The 21,126-nt window shown below is 37.5% G+C and overlaps 1 protein-coding gene across 1 annotated transcript in view; it reads left to right on the top strand.

Annotated features, from left to right (window-relative positions):
* Positions 1–6,589: 6,589 nt before the first annotated feature.
* The window catches only part of LOC104211965 (calcium-transporting ATPase 3, endoplasmic reticulum-type), a 74,454-nt gene continuing 59,917 nt past the window's right edge, over positions 6,590–21,126 (top strand). The window contains exons 1-9 of the mRNA XM_070162335.1: positions 6,590–6,803; positions 6,887–6,937; positions 7,221–7,254; positions 9,122–9,139; positions 13,199–13,335; positions 13,880–13,954; positions 16,450–16,495; positions 20,179–20,238; positions 20,352–20,432. Coding sequence (XP_070018436.1) covers positions 6,771–6,803; positions 6,887–6,937; positions 7,221–7,254; positions 9,122–9,139; positions 13,199–13,335; positions 13,880–13,954; positions 16,450–16,495; positions 20,179–20,238; positions 20,352–20,432 — 535 coding nt within the window. The 5' untranslated portion in view covers positions 6,590–6,770. The remainder of the gene's footprint in view (positions 6,804–6,886; positions 6,938–7,220; positions 7,255–9,121; positions 9,140–13,198; positions 13,336–13,879; positions 13,955–16,449; positions 16,496–20,178; positions 20,239–20,351; positions 20,433–21,126) is intronic.

The following is a 21,126-nucleotide window of genomic DNA, read 5'->3' as shown; positions in this document are numbered from 1 at the left end:
AAATTTACAAAACCTCCCAATATTCTTCCTACTACCTCTTTGCTATTGGCTTCCAAATCATTCCACCACATGTGGAGTTGTAGGGGGACCTCGCTGAGGGCCGAGAATGGTTCATTTTTCTCTGTGCTCATCCTGCACATTTATTAAGGTGACCTTTTAGGCCAAAACAGAAACCTTTATTTTGACTCTAAACAAAAATCTTGGAAAACAAAACAAACAGTATATGTATTTATATACATGTGTGTACATATATGCTTTATGGTATATCATTATTGGTAAAATGGAAAGGGGAGTTGGACCCGATGAGGGTTGCCTACGTATCTCACATCCGGTGAGAATCAAACCCGCGTAGTTCGGGCGAATAAACTATTTTTGAGAGGACCCTTTTCCATTTTCTATATTTTTTGTTTTTGTTATTTTTCCCACAACAATCAAATAGACTATTATTTTTCATTCATAACAAACAAACAAATTAACGAAAAACATAAAACATTCCTTCTTTTTTGAGAAGGTGGGGTTGGACCCGATGAGGGTTGCCTACGTATCTCACATCCGGTGAGAATCAAACCCGCGTAGTTCGGTCAAATAAGAATAAGTAGGCAAATAATAATAAGAAGATGAACTAACCTTTTTTTTTGAATTTTCGTTTAAAAGAACTACTTTAAAAGAAGCAAAAAAATATTATTTTTTGATTGATTTTCTTTTTTAAAAGAAACACTTCTAAGATATATTTTTTGAATTTTCATTTGCTTTTTTTTTTTTATTATTATTCTAAAGAAGAAGAAGAAAATATTTTTCGGAATTTTGCTTTTAATAAAAGAAATGCTTCTCAAAATGTTTTTTTTGAATTTTGAATTTTCTTTTCAATTTTGAAAAAAGAATCAAACTATTTTTGGATTTGTTTTTTTTATATATATTATATTATTTTTTGAAAACAATTAGAAAGACTTCCTAAAGAAGTCAATAATGGAGAAAATATTTTTTGGATTATTTTAATTTTGTCATTTTCATAAACAAATAAATAACACATATTTTAAAAACAAGACTCTTTTTTTCATTTTTATGGCAAGACAAACTTTTATGGCAAAACAATGATTATTTTTTCTACTTTTCCTTTGCTTTAATAAAACAAACTAATAAGACATATTTTTTATTTTTATTTCTCAAAATTTCGGCAGAGTTTCGACACTACTTGGACATTTGCGTTTTTTTTCTCTTTCTAAAAATAAGTAGTTATATCTCTACACTGTCATTTCCTCATCTTTTCACGATTTTCTAATTTGTGGAAAATGATGACAACATACAAAATCTTTTGAATTTTCATGCCTTGTTTTTATATGTATTTTTATTTTTTTATATTTATTGTTATTTTCAAAATGTGGCATGGGAAACATAAGGATTTCCAAGACATCTTGGATTTCGCAAATGTTCTCCATGCGCTTTTTCCAACATATGAAGCGTGGGGGACATATGGGAATTCCAAGACTTCTTGGATTCCACAAATGTTCCCCATGTGTTTTCCCAAAAAGCAAGCGTGGGGGACATAAGGGAATTCCAAGGCTTCTTGGATTCCACAAATGTTCCTCATGCTTTGATTAAAATAACATCATGCTGGAAATGACCAAATGACTCATTCGCCCTTGACTGAATACAACATGTAGCACATAGGATGCCATAAGATGGTCTATTATTTTCAGGTTGCTTGTCCTAGACGGACCCAACCCCTGTGTTGAGTCCCCTAAGTCAAATGCACATGATGCAAATAAACGTTCCTACTAGGGATCCGGCATGTGGCTTTGTTATACTAGGTTCAGAACCTGGGTGTTTGTTCTAGACCTGGCTTACCCGAGCGGACAGCTCGAGCCGAGGGGGGGCAGCGTACCGGGAATACAGAAGCTTCACCGGCTTAGCAACTTGTCCGAACCTCGTTCTAAATTGGGATTTGACACTATACAGAAAAGAAGTCGTACGAAGTACACCCTTCTTCATGATTCAGAAGACTCAGAGAGAAGATGGGTTTCGGCACAATTTATATACAGTTCACATAATATCAAAGCGGTAAAAGCAACATTTAGCACATTAGGCTTAAAACATGTAAAAAATCAGATAAAGCCAAATATAACAATTTATCTAAGCTCGAATTTCTAACCCTGAACCAGTAGTTCTGGGCCAAGTCCCCAGCAGAGTCGCCAGAGCTGTCACACCTCCTTTTTCCGCGCCCGCAGGGCGCCTGGGAGTTTTTTCCAATTAAAGGACAATCGAAACGGGATTTGTTTATTTATTTCAGAGTCGCCACTTGGGAGGTTTAGGGTGTCCCAAGTCACCAATTTTAATCCCAAATCGAGGAAAATAATGACTCTATATTACAGTCTGCGTACCAGAAATCCGGATAAGGAATTCTGTTAACCCGGGAGAAGGTGTTAGGCATTCCCGAGTTCCGTGGTTCTAGCACGGTCGCTCAACTGTTATATTCGGCTTATTTATCTGATTTTTAATACAATTATGAACCATGTGCAAATTTTATCTTTTAACCGCTTTATTAATTATTATTATTAAGAAATGTGAACATCGCTTAAAACATATCTTTGGACTGTGTCACATGAAATGCACCCACAATCCGAAACATATTTTATTTGATGTTTTAGAATTTGGATTTGGGTCGCATGAAATGCGCACCCGAGTTTAAGAAAATTAAATTATTAAAGGCGCGCCTAAAGCAACTAGCGCATTATTATTTTTGGGGGGGGCCGTGAAATTTGCTAAACGACCCGTCCCGGAATTTAAGTATTTAATATATATACTTGGAGGGCCCCGCAATTTGTCCCTTTTATTTGGCGAGGCTCGTCTCATTTTACTTATTATTTTTTATTATTATTATTTATTATTTTTTTATATATTTTTAAAGGGATGCCATTTTATGTCTTTAACAATACTAAACCTTATAGCCTATTTACAACTGAAATCTCATAACTCGTTACAATTTTAATAAAAGGAATCTAGCAAAATGAGTGTTTTGGAAGTAATAACAACAAGTAATACTAGTTTTGTCCGAATGAACTAAGCAAGGGAGAAGACGAACAAATTGACGTTAAACTGTGTCGTGGAATAACTAACCCTACTTAATTGAAGGATATCAAATAAACAAAAATACATAACACCAAAAAATGAACAAAACGCATATGGTGAAAACATAAGCAGAAAATTATCATATCAATTTATATATTGCATCTTCGAACATTTAACGCAACATTTCCTTATCTAATACTTGAGGTTTACTAACCTTTGAACCTCGGCAAACTCAGGACGACAAACACGACCCCGACGGAGTTCAAGCCGGACTTCACTGAACGAGGAACAACAACGAAACCTCGGACAAACACCTCGACGAACCAAAGACGACCTCGACGGAGAGCTTGGACCCCACAACTGTCGACGAGCAGGTGGGTTGGTTGAAGGTTTTGGGCGTGAGGGGCCGACGTTAATGGAGGTGGGCGTTTGCTGGTTGTTTGGTCGTCGGGCAGTGGTCGACGGAGGGGAGTGCGACGAAGCTGGTGGGTTGTTTGGACGTAGGGAGTAGAAGCGGCAGCAATGGAGGAGACGGGCTCGTCTGGTGCTTGGTAGTGCACGCCGGTGGTCGACGAGGGCTTTTCTAGTAGTTTTTTTTGTTTTTTTTTTTAAAAAAAAGATGGAGGAACAGTGGTTTGTTGATGATGTTCGGTCGACGGTGATGGGGGAGCTGGTCGGGACGGAGTGGTCGTTTGGTGGTGTCGTTTGGTCGACGCAGGCGAGGCGGAGATGGAGCTGGAGCTCGCGGGCTGGGGGAAGGTGACGGGGTGGTGTTCGGACAGTGGAGGTGACGACGCTGCTGCTACTCGTCGGGCTGGGTAGTGACGATGGTGGAGCTGGGAGGAGGAGGGTCCGTGTGGTGGTGGTGTTTGGAGCGTTTGGACGTGGGGAAGGTGAAGGGGGGGGGGTCCGGTGGTCACTGGTTTTTTCGTTTTCCCTCAGTAGGTTTCCTTTCTTTCTTCGTTTTAAGAAGAAAGCGGAACAGTAGTTTTTTTGCTTTTTAAATTTTTCAAAAAAAATCCTCCTTTCCTGTTGGCTTTCGTCCGTGTTTTGTATTGGAATGCCCATGAAAATGAGCCCACGCGTGGTGGGGTTCAAGGCATATGTCCCCCACGCGTGGTGGGGTTCCCCACGTGTCCTGGACACGGTTTATTATGGGCTAGGTCCGAAAATTAGGCCTAAAACCGGGTAGTTTGAACCCGAATATTATTCTTTTGCCCGGACCCGAGAAATAGGAACACGTTGCTTAACTAGTCCTATGTAAGCAAAATAACTACCAAAAATAAGACTAGTATTTAAACAAAACTATATATTTTTTTAAAATATTTTTTAAAGATTTAAAATAGCTACAAAATATTAATGAAACTATTTTTTTTGTAATTTTCGTTTTTCTTAAATATTAAGATAAAATATGAAGTAATATTTTTTGTATTTTTCAAAGTTAAAATGACTATAGAATATTAATAAAAAACTATTTTTTGTAATTTTCGTTTTTAATAAAGACAAAATATAAAGTAATATTTTTTGTATTTTTCCAAAATTAAAATGACTACAAATCATTAATAGAATTATATTTTTTTGTAATTTTCGAATTTTATATAAAGTACCAAAATAAAGTACAATTTTTTTGTATTTTTCAAGTTTATGAGAAATACATAAACTAAAATTTATATATATATTTTGTGATTTTTTCTTTTTGCAACAAAATAAGGTAAAATAGTTAAAATAGCTATACTAGACCCAATTTCACATATTCACGCTAAAAATGTGAAAATTCTCGGGGAGGGTTAAAAATCACGTGCTTACAGCTGCCCCTCTTTGACTGGAAACACGAAGAGTTTTCCGACAAATTTGTATGGATCATTAGACAACAAAATTTTTATAAAAGTACCTGAGGGATTTAAAGTGCCAGAAGTATATAAAAGTTTTCGAGAAACTTGTTCAATAAAGCTTTAGAAATCTTTATACGGATTGAAACAATCAGGTCGTATGTGGTACAATAGCCTGAGTGAATACCTGTTGAAAGAAGGGTACAAGAATGATCCAATTTGTCCTTGTGTCTTTATAAAAAGGTCTGGATATGAATTTGTTATAATCGCCGTGTATGTTGATGATTTAAATATCATTGGAACTCCTGGGGAGCTTCCAAAAACAATAGACTGTTTGAAGAAAGAATTTGAAATGAAAGATCTTGGAAAGACAAAATTTTGTCTTGGTCTACAAATTGAGTATATGAAAGATGGAATATTTGTCCATCAATCAACATACACCGAAAAGATTTTAAAGCGATTCTATATGGATAAAGCACATCCATTGAGTACCCCGATGGTTGTGAGATCACTTGATATAAAGAAAGATCCATTCCGACCTCATGAAAATGATGAAGAGCTTCTTGGTGCCGAAGTACCATATCTTAGTGCAATTGGGGCATTAATGTATCTTGCCAATAATTCCCGACCAGATATAGCTTTCTCAGTAAGCTTATTGGCAAGATTTAGTACTTCGCCAACACAAAGACACTGGAATGGTATTAAACATATATTCAGATACCTCCAAGGGACCATTGATATGGGTTTATTTTATTCAAATGAATCCAAGCCATCATTGATTGGTTATGCAGATGCAGGATATTTGTCTGATCCACACAAAGGTCGATCTCAGACAGGCTATTTATTTACAAGTGGAGGTACAACCATATCATGGCGTTCGACAAAACAAACTATGGTTGCTACTTCTTCAAATCATGCAGAGATAATAGCCATTCACGAAGCAAGTCGAGAATGCGTTTGGTTAAGATCTATAACTCAACACATTCAGCAAACATGTGGTCTTTCTTCGAAAGAGAATATTCCAACAATATTGTATGAAGACAATGCTGCATGCATAGCTCAATTGAAAGGAGGATATATCAAAGGAGATAGAACAAAACACATTTCACCGAAATTCTTTTTCACTCATGATCTTCAGAAGAATGGTGAAATAGATGTACAACAAGTTCGTTCAAGTGATAATTTGGCTGATCTGTTCACTAAGGCATTACCAACCTCAATATTTGAAAAGCTGATATATAAGATTGGAATGCGTCGTCTTCGAGACATTAAGTGATTTTTCATCAGGGGGAGTAACTACACGCTGCACTCTTTTCCTTAACCAAGGTTTTGTCCCACTGGGTTTCCTGGTAAGGTTTTTAATGAGGCAACAAACAATGCATATTATAAATAACTATGTATATCCCAATATTTTTTTTGTAAGTTCTTAATGAGACACATTATCTTACATAGACATCCAAGGGGAGTGTTATGAATAGTTTGTACATTGGATGCCCATGTTGTGAATAATTTAAAGATTATATCTCCTACTTTATGTCCATCATCTTTACTTTTTATGCCTATAAAAAGTCATTTGCAATGGAAAGATACACTAAAGTGAAAGAATAAAAGACTGTATCTCTTCTTATTTACATTTTAGTCCCTTGCTTTTATTTTATAATACTTCCTTAATTATAACATTTTTGCCTGGCAAAAGAAACCAGTCACTTTGTCAGATCTCATCAGACAAGACTACAGGTGCACTTCGCCTGTTTCATTTGTCACAAGATCACCTCTTTAAGTCCTATATTGTACTGAGAGAGACATAAGGACACTGTTCACTTCAAATTATAGAAATACCAGCCCTCTCTCTGTCTAAGAAGCTCACCTCCTTCAATGGAGGATGCTTACGCCCGATCTGTCGCTGAGGTATTCTCAATTGTACCATTTCTGCTTAAACTGGATTCTCTCAAGACCCAATTTTTATAACAATGCTGCGATTCCATTTACAGGTTCTTGAATTCTTTGGCGTGGATCCAACTAAAGGTCTTACGGATATACAGGTTCATATATTTAATAAGCTTACTGCTTCATCAATTTTTGTTTATTTCAGTACAATTACAAACAACAACTATTACTCTTAATCTCAAACTAGTCGGGATGTGCTGTATGAATCCTCTATAATCATTTTACTCCAATTGGAACCCCTTTCATTTCAATACCGCAGTAATGCTGTATAAAATGATTCCTTTTCCCATCATACATGTATCTTTGTCTTTCTTCAGCCGTGGTTAGGAAATGAGTTTTTTTGGGTTGTGATGTAATTCTTTTTCTTTTGTTTCCCAGGTTACACAACACGCCAGATTATATGGCAAAAATGGTAATCATTCTCTTCCATTTACTTCTCATGTGCTATGCCTGCATATTGGGGAATATTTCTGGGATCAGTATCTTGTATAGTGTAAACAAATATAAGTTACAGTACTCTGTTGTGTCCTATTTTATCGCATACTTAATTGGCTATGCTGCACGCATTATTGCCATCTTGTAAAACTATTGTTTTTGTGAAGTATGAGTTCACAGGAACGAACTCAGGACCAGAATATGTGTAATTTGACTCCATTGTGCCCTTAAATTCAGTAAGCGGAACATTATAGGCATGTGCACACTTTAATTATAGCATACATTGTGCTAGCGGGAGTTGGTCTTAGGTTTGTGGGCATTCTGTTGATGTAAATTCATAGAATCTGTAGAGATTCCTTAGCCAGGTCTTTTGAGAAGGAAAAAAGGTTCCTAGAATTAGAATCTTCTAGTTTAGTAAATTTAACAAGATTAGTGCTAGTTGCTCTGATGGTAAGCAACCTCCACTTCCAACCAAGATGTTGTGAGTTCGAGTCTCCTCAAGAGCAAGGTGGGAAGTTTTTGGAGGGAAGGATGCCGGGGGTCTATTTGGAAACAGCCTCTCTACCCCAGGGTAGGGGTAAGGTCTGCGTACACACTACCCTCCCAAGACCCATTAAGTGGAATTATACTGGGTTGTTGTTGTTGTTGTTAGTGCTAGTTTTTTATAAGTTCATACTACATCCAAGAGATTTAGGTTCCTAATGTAATTATGATGCTTAGGTAGCTATCATTTCTAAACTGCATTGTAATTTTTGGCTAATGACAGAAAACAATTGATGAGCTGATTATGCAGCTAGCTCGATTTGGGTGTTATAGCGGGTATAGGATGTGGAGAATAAAATGAAGTGTTTGGATCCAAGAGTTATGAGGCCACAAAATGTTATAGTGTTAATGTTCTTTTTTTCTTAACTAACAGCGGTGTCTGGCCAGCTCGCCTCGATTCCCACCGGATACCTGCTATCCTCTACTAGAACATGCATGTGGTAATTTTGTTTGTAAAGAAAGAGGTCGTTAGGCCTAACTCAACCCCAAAGCTAGCTCATGAGGTTAGGATTGTCCAAGATCATATAAGGGACCAAATATTCCACATCACACTGATGTGGGACAACTCTATACCCCTCCCCACGCATGCCCGGGCCTGCCAATTGGAGCTTAGACAACATAATATGGAGACCCAACATTGAGTAAACCAAGAATTAAGATGGGTGTAGCTTTGATACCATGTAAGGACCTTGAGTTTAACTCAACCTAAAAAGCTAGCTCATGAGGTGAGGATTGTCCAAGATGGACTAAATTTCAGGTCCCACCGATGTGGAGCAACTCAACACTACCCACCAAGACCAAGGATTAGGCATATGGAAGAAATCGCATAGCATAATAACATTTGAGCCTTGGGTTTCTATGATTTTTCTTCCACTTCATTGACCATCGGGTCATATCCTTGGGTGCATATTATTATCATTCTTTGAGACAGCGAGGGCATGTTTTGCACTGCCTTATGATTCTGGATGGGATGTCATGAATACAGTAATGTTCTAATGGGCAGGGTGAGACAATGTTTATTTCAGGAGAGGCCATTGTGATAACCCTAAACTGTCATTCAATTTTCTATTCTTTGTTTCTGACACAATAAGAAATGTTTTTTTCTCTTTCTAATTAGTATCTATGGTGATAAGTTTTCCCTTCAACACAAATGATAAGTTGAATTTGTTAATAAGTTATAATTTTGATAATTGTGCATGGGATTGTTTCATATTACTATATACATGCTTATCAGTTCCTTGATTTTTGTCTTCTCTGATATCAATTTTCTCTTTGGTTGCATGTTCCATGAATGTTCTTAGTGCTGCCTCAAGAAAAAAGTAAGTTCTTTCGCCTTCCTCTCTCCCCTTCTTTGTCAGATACATACAATTAGGTGGCATCTAAAATAGGGTAAAAGATAAACATGCATAGTCAATAAGCTAACTTCTGTTTACTTATGGAGATTTTATTCCTGTGTTTCATTTAATTACTTTTAATAAACATCTAGATTTTTGATGAACAAGTAGCATTCGTGAATAGAGAGGACGAACAGAGAAAGCTCTTGTTGAATTGATACAAGAGAGCTTTTTCTAGAGGAGCATACAGTACACGTGATAAAAAATGTTTCTAATTAACGGTATTCTTAATTACTCAACACAATTATAGAGCTGACCCAAAGGCTTAAGCCAAATTGGTCATAAATAAATTACCAGGTTAATCAATGTCACTGTTATGCTGTAAGTGTATTTCCTGATAAATGACAAACAAGTGTTTGGTTCCAAAATCAATAGCAAAACTCCATTTTCTTTGTGGACAAAGTAGATATTCACATTTTGTAGGCCACCGAGTTGATGCTTTCATGATTAAATCTCAAGAGAACCCATTTCAAAAGAATATCTCAAGAGAATAGAGCGAACCTGCTGTTCAAAACACCTTCTATTCCCCTCTTTCCTTGCTATCCATGCTATGCATAAAGGTTTAATTTCCTTAAACTTCTTTCATTTTGGTGCTGATAGAATGCAGAAAGATTTGCAGTAAAGTAAGCATTTTATTGATCTGCTCCGGTTCTAATCATTACATTTTCCTCTGAACTTAATGTCGCTACCATTTTTATGATTCTGAGCTATCAGGCCCTCAGGACAGTGTTTTGGATAGCGTGCAGCGACAAATAGCGACGAGGGCCCGCTTCACTGAGGCGAGAGGCGCGCAACGAAGCGCTCGCCTTTTTTATGTGAAGCGACAATTTATACAAAACATAAAATATTATATACATATAACTAAAAACTCAATAACAATAATATATTAATAAATATATCAGTCAAAAATTAAAGACTCAATAGATAGTCATAGACTCATAGTAGATTCATAACCTAAAGTCTAATAGTCTAAACTCTAAAACAAGCAACATCTATTCTTCTATAATTGAAAGAATAGAGCAACAAATCAGAGCAAACAATAGATAAGAGCAAAGAAAAACAGAGCAAAGAAAGAAAGAATCAAAGAAAGAAAGAAGAAGAAAGAAACAACAGAGCTACTGCCTCTGCTCGATGTCCAAAAACAGAACCCAAAAATAAAATAAAGCTCTGGTCGAGAAACAGAGCAAAGAAAGAAAGAAATAAGAAGAAAAACAGAGGAAAGAAAGAAGAAGAAAAACAGAGCTGAAAGAGAAGAAGAGAAAGAAGAAAGAAGAAAGAAGAAAGAAGAAAGAAGAAAGAAGAAAGAAGAAAGAAGAAGAAGACAGCAATGGTGGTCGACCAGAGCTGAAATAGAAGAAGAAGAAAGTAGAAGAAGAAGAAAAGAAAAGAAAGTAACATACCTGAAGTGGTCGCTGATGGCTGATGATGGAAGAAGAAGAAGATGTGAAACCCAAGCCCTAATTTTGTCGCTGAAGGAGAAGAAGTGGTCGCTGCTCGGAAGAAGTGTAACCCAAGCCCTAATTTTTGTGTTTTAGTATAAATCGCTGCCTTTTCTTCCATTATTTTCAAATAGCGACGCTTCGCATCGCCTCTTGCATCGCAGCGCCTCTCGCTACACAGGCAGAGGCGCTCGCTTTTCTTTTTCGCATCGCAACAGCCCAGAAATGGCGACACTGTCTCGCCTCGCATCGCTACATGCTTTTAGCGCTGTAGCGCTCGCTATTTACAACACTGCCTCAGGATTCATTGGAAATCTGTATAGATCTTGAAATCTCTCCTGAGTGAAAGTGTCCGAAATTCTAACATCAGATCAAAATATGACTCTATTGCAACCCCTACTATCAAGCTGTATTCTGGAAGATTTCTCCCATCCTTTGCATCAACAATTCTTTTCTCCCATTCTTTGTTGATCCATCTCCATAGGCTCACTCCTCAAAATGTGGTTATTGCCTTATTGGTTAGGGGTCCATATCCTTCCATTCCGATAATTTGGTCTGAATTCAGCTTTTCGTTTGCCATAGCAAAATCCCCATGGCCACTTCCCAAGACAACTTCGTATCGTGGTGTTTTAAGTGTCTGATGCCCATCTCCCTTCCTATGGCAGTCACAGTGCTTTTCCACCTTACAAGAATTTTCCCTTTTTCTTTTCTTTCTTTTCAAGAAGATGCTTCTGATTTTGTCTAATCATTTCTCCCGTTTTGCTGAAATTGTGAGTGAAGCAGGCAGTGGTCCAGAATGGTACTCAACTGCCTGTTTATCTAAGTCAGCCTGTCTAGGTAATGCATCCTTCGGGTAGTTAAGATTCTTTCAGATTTTTTACCACTCTACACCATACACTTTGCTTTTATGTTTTGCACCTAATGGCATGCGTGATGTACCAATCTTAAATCCTGGTATCCATGTGAGCTGTTGAATAATTGTGATGTTCCTCATAGAGGAAAAGCTACTCTTTTCGAAATCGACATGCAATTTGTAGGCTACTTCAAAGGCCAATAAGATACTCTAATATTGTTTAACTGATCATCCTTGTCTTCACGTGAAAACAGTGTGTCATCTGCAAAGTGGATGCTGGAAATCTGTACTTGCTCTCTTTGAAGCCAGTTGTCTACCCCATCCTTTCATCCTTATCAGTTATTCTACTAAGAGTATCCATCACAGTTATTAATAAGGGTGACGATGGATCTTGTCTAAGGCCTCTAGAAGATTATCGAAGCCTTCACCCTTGCCATTTAACAAGACGAGGACTTAAACAGTGCATTAATCCACTCAATGTCTCAATCTACTTTCACTTTTCATTTAAATCTAGAACTGAGATGAAGAAATTCCAACTAAATGTGGTCATAGGAATTTTCTATGTCCTGTTTTTTATGATCCCTCTATTTCCTTATATTTGTTGTCAATCTAGGTACTCATTTGCAATGAGGACTTAATTCGAGATTTCCCTTTCCTACGACAAAAAAATTCTGTGAATAATGAAGCTCGGCATAAAGGGCTCTTCAATTTTCTGTTTCCTAAATAGATCCCTTGATCTCCTTCTCTTTTTTTTTTCCAGTCTAGGTATTCATTTGCAATGAGAACTTAATTTGGGATTTGTCTCTCCTGCGACAAAAGCATTCCGTGAATAATGAAGCTTGGCATAATACCTTGCAGTCGGTTATTAATACTATCAAGCTTATTGGTTTAAAGACCTTTAGTTCCAAAGCCCCACTTTTCTTTGGGATAAGAGAAATAAAAGAAGCACTTAAACTTCTTTCAAAATTTCTTCTCCTTATATTGTTTCTGAAACATCTCTCAATGTTCCAGCATTTATGTAAAATACGAACACCAATCTGAATCTATCAGGGCTAGGGGCTTCTAGATCGCACTGCTCTCTCCACTTCACAAAAGTGAAACTCCATATCCTGTCCTTCTTTATGATATTACTGATTCCTAATCCTGTATCCTACAACATTATCTTTGTTGAATTGTGTGACTAACTAAAAGCTTACGCTTTTTATTACTTTATTATATCTTCAGCACGCCCCCTCGCGTACGGGTTTGATTCTTTTATATGAGCCAAGCACGTAAAAATTCTTCGTAATAATGGATGGGGGTGAGATTCGAACCCAGGACCTCTACCTGTTCTGCTACCAGGCTGAAGTGTGTGACTATTGCATCTAGAAGGTTAAGCTGTTAAGAGAGCACATTTTTAATTACTTAATTGTATCTTCAACAATCTCCATTCCTTTCAGCTATGGGGGAGTTTGCAGTGTTGTGTGAATATTATTCATTGAGTATGTAATAGAGTATCAGCCAGATTCAGGTGTTTCATGACCCACACCATGACATATTTAATGAACCGAAGCTATTGCTGGTTTCAACAATTCAATTGAGTTGAATAAAGTTCAGACATTGTGCTTATTAATAAAGAATTTTTTTTCTTCTGATAAGTAATAATTGCTACATTGTGGCTTAGTTCTGTCTATGTATTATCATTTCTTGCAGTCATTCCTTTCTGGAAGTTGGTGCTGAAGCAATTTGATGATTTGCTGGTTAAGATTCTAATTGCAGCTGCTTTTATTTCCTTTTCTTTGGCACTGGCTAATGGAGAGACGGTCTTATCAGCCTTCATTGAACCTTCTGTAAGCTAACTTGACTTCTCTTTCTTACTACCATTAGGGCACGGAGCAGGAGTACAATTTGGTGAAATTTTTCTTCTACCAAACATAACTGTCTAATGAATAAACTAACAATAGTGTGTCATACTGCTAGTAGAATGAAACGATGTTACCAAATTTAAGCTACTTATGAACATTTTAATGTATACTTTTTCATCAAACTTAAGCTACTTATGAACATTTTAATGTATACTTTTTCATCCTTGTTTGCTTCATGATTTTAGCACATGATGCACTTTTTGCTTATAGTATGAATAGCATCATTTTTGATTATCTAATAGTAGCAAGGAAAAAGTATGAATAGGAAGAGACTACGTGGCAAAAATAGCTCAGAAATAATAATTCAATATGTTACAGCGAACACGTTCTCCGTGTGATATCGATTAATCTAAAGAAAGTGTGTTACAAAGTGCGTAGAAAAGTCTTTTGGGGGTAATTTTGAAGAACAAAATTCGTTTCATTTTTGCAGTAACCTTCCTTTTACCATAATCACAAGTTATGTTTATAGGTTATCTTGATGATATTGGCTGCAAATGCAGCAGTCGGTGTGATTACAGAAACAAATGCAGAAAAGGCTCTTGAGGTGAGATATCCAGTTTAGTGTAAAAGTAGTTACATTGCTGTGTTAGCATCCTACTCCTTTAAGTTATTCTTTTGATTTCGGTCTCGTTTTACTAGGTTGAATTCTGTATCTTCTTGATCACATGTGTGCTCTTTCTTGTATATTCTGTCTTTTTGTCTTCTTTTCTTTTCCAGATCATTTTCCACAAGAGAGGATGCATAAAGTTAATTTAGAAACTAGTAGCTTAACATCTTATTTCATTTGTATAGAGGACTGGGCCTCTTTTGTTGAGAACCATATTTTGGTGTAGGTTCTCTTCTTTTTGTTTTACGACTTGTATACAGGGTTTCCCCCTATTGTTAATAAAATTATTTACCTTATCAAAAAAGGGAACATCTTATTTCATTTTCCGCGTCAGTAATTTCAGTTCTTATTATATAAGACAAGATAAGCATCACATCCTCATGTTACTACAAATTATCATGTCTCATCCAAACGCGATCCAACTGGTCCTTCGGTACAACAATTTGGTGTGTGTACTGTAGTATTTTCCTTGTCATGACTTTGTTCCAGTGATAAATTATTTATGGGAATTGATAGAGAATGCTTCACTTGTCCCTGATCGGTTGTGTAAGGTTTTCGAAGGGGTTTAAATAGTCTTGGGATATTCTACCCATTACATTAAGGTTTTGGGTTGAATGATCAGATTCTTTCACATGGTATCGGAGCTAAACTTTGGTGAGCCTGTTTGTACAGCTACTTCCTTCGCTCATGTTCTATTGCTTTTCGCTTCTCTCTCAACCTAACCCATGAAGTTGCTCTGGACTTCCCTCTCTCCCAAATCAGCTCGTCAAACCACTGACATCGCTCCAAGCCCCCGTTGTTGAGTCTAATATGTCTCCTACTCTAGGACCACTCTTGTTGAGCTTCTTCTCTCTCTGCCTCAAAAGAGAAAGTAAAAAGAATTCAAATCCACGTGTAAACCCTAGAATTGGGTGACATGCCAACATGCGGGAGGGTGTCCGAGAATACTACGCTTGTCCCTCATTGGTTATGCAAGTGTTTCCAAAGGAGTTTAAATAGTCTGGGCTACTCCACCCGTTGCCATAAAGTTTTTGATTAGATGCTCAGATTCTTTCACAACAATAATATAGCAAATTGTGCATTAAATCTTTATGGTTTGTATTCTCTTAAGATCTATAGAATAACTCGTACCTTGTTTTTGTTTTAGCTTCTGTAGACAGTAAAAGGTTGTTTGGTTCACATACTAGTTATCCAGGATTATAAAGCAGTGTGTTTATGTGGTGATTAATAGTTAAGGGATTGTTATGCGGTGATAAATAATGAAGGGATTATTACACAAGAATTAATTGCTTTAAAGGGCATTTTTGCCTTTGGATAGTTTAACGCCCATGTCACTTATACACATATCTTACTCTACATCCTATCCCCCATAAAATAATACATAGATTCCTATGTATGAGGCCAAATGCTACACTTAATCCCATAACTTAATGCGGGTATTGTTTAATACAACCAACCAAATGTTGCATTAAGTATGAGGCCATTATTTTTTCTCATGCAGCCAGCCAAATGCTAATTGAGTTGTGCTTCGATTATGTTTTCTTATGCGACCAAACCAAACACTATTATTTTACGCGGGGATTAATTATGCCTATACAATCAACCAAACGACTCCTAAGTTGTTTGGGATGCTTTTTATTGTTACAGTTTTCTTCACACAGTTAAACTTTTCGTTTAAACGAAAAGTTATAGATTTTTTTATGTGATTTATTGTTGTTGTTGTTGTTGTTAAACTTTTTGTTTATGTGATGTTATAGATTTGGCACATTATGGTAAAGCGCTTGACCATTATTCTCTTGTGTAGATCTTATCAAAGTTTCTGCTGCTGCTGATCTTCACCTTCTTTTTGTGAAAAATTTCAAATAGTTATAGTTTTGATTTAACACTATCCATTTGGGTAGCGTTTACTTGTTAATATTGAGCTGTAATAGGTGAGTTTCTATTTAATCCATCTTTCTACCTATTCTTGGCATATACCTTTTAAATTGTTGATTTCTGTTCTCTCCCTATTAACCCCTGGCAGTAACAACCTCTTTCCATTTAGCAAAAAATCCACCGTTCATGGTCATACTAGCAACTTTTATTTTACAAAAGATCCCAAAATGGATAAATTACATGCTAAATGGTTTTTGGTTGTGCTCATTGTTATTTTGATTGAGCTACATAAATATGCTATGATATCGATGTACGAACTAGATATTCCTAATTAACAAAAAGAAAAAGATAAGGTGCAAACTAATCTAGTCATTTTTTAAAATGTCATGGTATCACTGTCCCTTGATCATTAGTGTTTGGCATTTTGACTATCTATGTTTACATGGAGGAAAATTATGATTTTCATAAAATGTATCAGTTTTTGTAGTTGTTATGATCTGTCTTGTCCATTGTTTGCTCTTGAAATATTTAACTCACAAGTTGTTTCCTAATTGCAGGAATTACGTGCATACCAAGCTGACATTGCCACTGTCCTGCGCAATGGTAATTTGACCTTCCCCGAGTATTGAATCCTCTTATCAATTGGTGAAAGTTATTTTTTTGTTAGTAGTGCTTATGGGTGTTCCTTTAAGCCTCTAATCTGATTCTGATCCTGTTCATTGTGTCTCTTTCTTTTGGCTTACATATTTTATGCTTAATGGGTGTAAGCTGCATTTATGTAAGACAAAATTCAATCGCATAAAATAACTTAAAGTGGTGCTCGATTACCTGTATCCTTATTGTACTTCATATATTGGTTTTATGATCTTTGATATTGTAAAGCATGTGCCACATAGTCTTTATTTTTGTTGTCTATAGCATTCGTGATTCTGTATCTTTTTATTAGGTGAAATCCACATTTTGACTTTATTGTGAGTAACAGTTTATAGATGTGCTAATGCACAATTTATTTAGGCTGTCCAAAGCTTTTCACAGTCTCTTTTGTATTATTCTATGTCAAGGATTAGACTACAAACTCAAATAATTTTTCATCTTTAGAGAAATTGAAAAAGGAATTTAGAAAATCGGCCTGTCATTGGTAGGAGTTCTGACTCAAAGTTGATTAGAAGGTCCTGAAGAAAAGTGAACTGCCATTGCCAAAAAAGAAAAAAAAAATAGAAAAGGAAAAATAAAAATCAACAAAAGCTGTATTTTATTATGACGACAATGTTGAGGTTAGGGGGGTGAATTAGATTGATAGAGATAAAGTAAGTAGTTGGAGGGAGCACTCTGAATGTCATTAGCGCTTACGCGCAGCAAGCGGGCTTGGACGAGGAAGTTAAAAGACGCTTCTCGAAGGGGTTGGATGAGGTGGTGTGGCGTACTCCGCCTATGTAAAAGTTATTTATAGGAGAGGATTTCAATGATCATATTGGGTCGTCTGCTTGGGGCTCTGACGAGGTGCACAATGGCTTTTGCTTTGGGGTTGTGCGAGGATTGTAAGGTGATCCCGAGTGAGAACCTCGCGACTCAACATAGGCTCCTCGTGATGGATGTTGGTATCTTGATAAAGAGGAAGAAGAGGTTTGTACGGGGTCAACCGAGGATCAGGCGGAGAGTTTTAACTAAGGATAATGCACAGGAGTTGGTGAGGCGGCTGACGGCTATGGCAGCTTGGTAGAGTGGTGGGGATGCTCGCGCTATGTGGACGGCGACGGAGGACTGTATAAGGGAGGCGGCGAGGGAGGTGTTAGGGGTCTCGAAGGGTTACTCTAACCGGCACCGAGGAAACTGGTGGTGGAATAACGTGGTCCAAGGTAAAGTGGAAAAGAAAGCAGCGTACCTTAAGCTAGTGGAGAGCACCGACGATGAGCAAAGGAGAGCGAATAGAGTAAGATATAAGGTAAGTAGGAAGGAGGCGAATTTAGCGGTCACAGAAGCTATGACTGCTGCGTTTGGTCGGTTGTATGAGGAGATGGGGGCAAATGTGGGGATAGGAAGTTATTTAGGCTGGCTAAAGCAAGAGAGAGGAAGGCTTATGACCTGGATCAAGTGAGGTGCATCAAAGGTGAGACAAGTTGAGTATTGATGGAAGAGACCCAGATTAAGCAAATATGGCAGACGTACTTTTATAAACTTCTGAATGAAGAGGGGGGACGATAACATCATGCTAGGGGAATTGGGGCACTCCGAGAGTCACCGAGACTTTAGGTAGTGTAGCTGTATTAAGGTTGAGGAGGTCGTGGGAGCTATGCGTAGATGAGTTGGGGCGAAGCGATTGGACCAGTTGAGATTCCAGTAGAATTTTGGAGGTATGTGGGTAGAGCGGGCTTGGAGTGGCTGACCGGGGTGTTTAATGTTATTTTCATGACAAAGAGGATGCCAGATGAGTGAAGATGGAATACGATGGTTCTGCTGTACAAGAACAAAGGTGATATCCAAAATTGTAACAACTAACAACTATAGGGGCATCAAACTACTAAGTCATACCATGAAAGTTTGGGAGAGGGTGGTGGAAGGGAGGGCGATGTATATATCAGAAAGCTAGTTCGGGTTTATGCCAAGCCGTTCTACTACGGTAGCTATCCACCTTATTAGGAGGTTGGTGGAACAGTATAGGGATAGGAAGAGGGATTTGCACATGGTGTTTATTGACATAGAGAAGGCGTATGATAAGGTCCCTAGGGACTTGCTTTGGAGAGGCCTAGAGGTGAAAGGTGTGCTGGTAGCGTACATTAGAGCGATAAATGATATGTATGATGGAGCTAAGACTAGGGTTAGGATTTGTGGGAGGTGACTCTAAGATTTTTCCGGTGATTATGGGGTTACACCAAGGATCTTCGCTCAACCTGTTCTTATTTGCCCTGGCGATGGATGCCCTAACAAACCATATTCAAGGTGAGGTGTCATGGTGTATGTTGTTCGCTGATGATATTGTTCTGATTGATGAGACACGAGATGGCGTTAATGAGAGATTGGAGGTATGGAAGCAGGACCTGGAGTTAAAAGGTTTCAAGTTGAGTAGGACTAAAACGGAATATCTGAAGTGTAAGTTCAACGGCGTGACGGGGGAAGCCGACGTGGAAGTGAGGCTCGACTCACAAGTTATCCCCAAGAGAGAAAGTTTCAAGTACCTAGGGTCAATTATCCAAGGAGACGGGGAGATCGATGAGGATGTCACGCACTGTATTTGGGGGGGGGGAGGGTGGATGAAATGACGGTTAGTGTCTGGAGTCATGTGTCACAAGAATGTGTCACCGAAACTTAAATGTAAGTTGTATAGAGCGGTGGTTAGACCGGCCATGTTGTATGGGGCTGAGTGTTTGCCAATCAAGAATTCACATATCTAGAAGATGAAAGTAGCCGAAGTGAGGATGTTGAGATGGATGTGCGGACATACTAGGCTAGATAAGATTGGGAATGAAGATATTCAGGAGAGGGTGAGCGTTGCTCCCATGGACAACAAGATGTGGGAAGCGAGGCTTAGATGGTTTGGGCATATGTTCAGCAGAAGCATAGATGCTCCAATTAGGAGGTATGAGCGGTTGGATTTGGCAGGTACGAGAAGAGGTAGAGGGCGGCCTAAGAAGTATTGGGGCGAGGTAATCAGACAGGACATGACGCGATTTCAGATTTCCGAGGACTTGACTCTTTATAGGAAGGTGTGGAGGCCGAGCATTAGGGTTGTAGGCTAGGGGGTAGTCGAACGTTTTTCCTCTTTGTACCGGCTAGTCTGATAGAGTTGTGTATAGGACTGCTAACAGTTTATGTTGTTTTAACACCATTTTTGTGTTATTGCCCTTCCATTTATTTGCTGTCTTTTATGATACTGATCTTATTTTTCTGGTTTCGTGTATTGTTACGGATCTATTTTTTTGTTCTTTTCTGATATTATTGTCTCTTCTGTTGAGCCTATAGTCTCCCGGAAATAGCCTCTCTACCCCTCCGGAGTAGGGGTAAGGTCTGCGTACACTCTACCCTCCCCATACCCCACTAGTGGGATTCTACTGGGTTATTGTTGTTGTGATGTTGCCTTGCTTTGTGACTCCATATGAAATCTATATGTCATCCTGGAATCCAATCTAGTACATAGAGACATGGAATTGTGAAATCCCTTTCTTACTGCTAAATAAAGCCTTGGAAGATTTTATTTATCACTTTCAGTCATTTCCTTTTTATGTCCTTGGTATGACTATTAGCATTTTCGACATATCCTGCTCAAATATCGTGTGAAATTGATCTGTCAGGTTGTTTCTCCATATTACCTGCAACGGACCTTGTCCCTGGAGATATTGTAGAAGTGAGTGGTATGTTAAGTCTTTTAGGGTTATCAACTGGAAAATTGTATAACATTGTTATACTCATTCTCTTTTTATTTTGTACTAAACTTTTCTTTTCGACCTTTCCATGAAATGTGAAGTTGGGTGTAAAATTCCAGCTGATATGAGAATGATTGAGATTTTGAGTGATCACTTACGTGTTGATCAGGCAATTTTAACAGGTACACTTGTCCCTATAGATGATAATTTTCTTCAATTTTCCTTGCAGATTAATGAAAGTTGACCTTCCATTACCATTTGTTTGTCAGGAATGCATGAAAACACATCATATAAAGAATTCACAAATAATGTGAATATAGTGAACTCTTTAACAATTAATAATCTTGGGAGGCTAGAATTTTTCTTATTTGTTTATTATAATATTCCCAGATGTACCTGCATAAATAAAAAAAAGATGATCAATGATAATTTCGTCACAAACAACTTATATTTTATAGGAATTGTATATTTCTAAGACCTTATGCTACAAAATTGACATTAAAGTCATCAAAATAACAAATTATTTTGTGTTATTGACATTAATCTTAATTAATTACATAGCTGTTAATACTGAATTGATTACAGTCATAACTAAAATTTTAAAGATGTAAGCAAATTTTCTTAAAAATTATCAGTTATGAGTTATGAGTTATCAACTATTAGGTGCTAGAAATACTAATTATACAACAACAATAACAAACCCACTGAATTCCCACAAGTGGGATCTGGGGAGGTGGTGTGTACGCAGACCTTATGGGAGAGCAGAGAGGCTATTTCCAATAGACTCCTTGGGCTAAAAAAGATGAAAAAAAGTAGTGGCAACAAGAAGCAAAAACAACAAGATATTATGAAAACCCAAACGAAAGATAGCAATCA

This window comes from Nicotiana sylvestris, chromosome 11, assembly GCF_000393655.2.
Source record: "Nicotiana sylvestris chromosome 11, ASM39365v2, whole genome shotgun sequence".
Taxonomy (NCBI): Eukaryota; Viridiplantae; Streptophyta; class Magnoliopsida; order Solanales; family Solanaceae; genus Nicotiana; species Nicotiana sylvestris.
The sequence above is the reverse complement of the archived record's forward strand: the minus strand, read 5'-3'. Positions and strand labels throughout refer to the sequence as shown.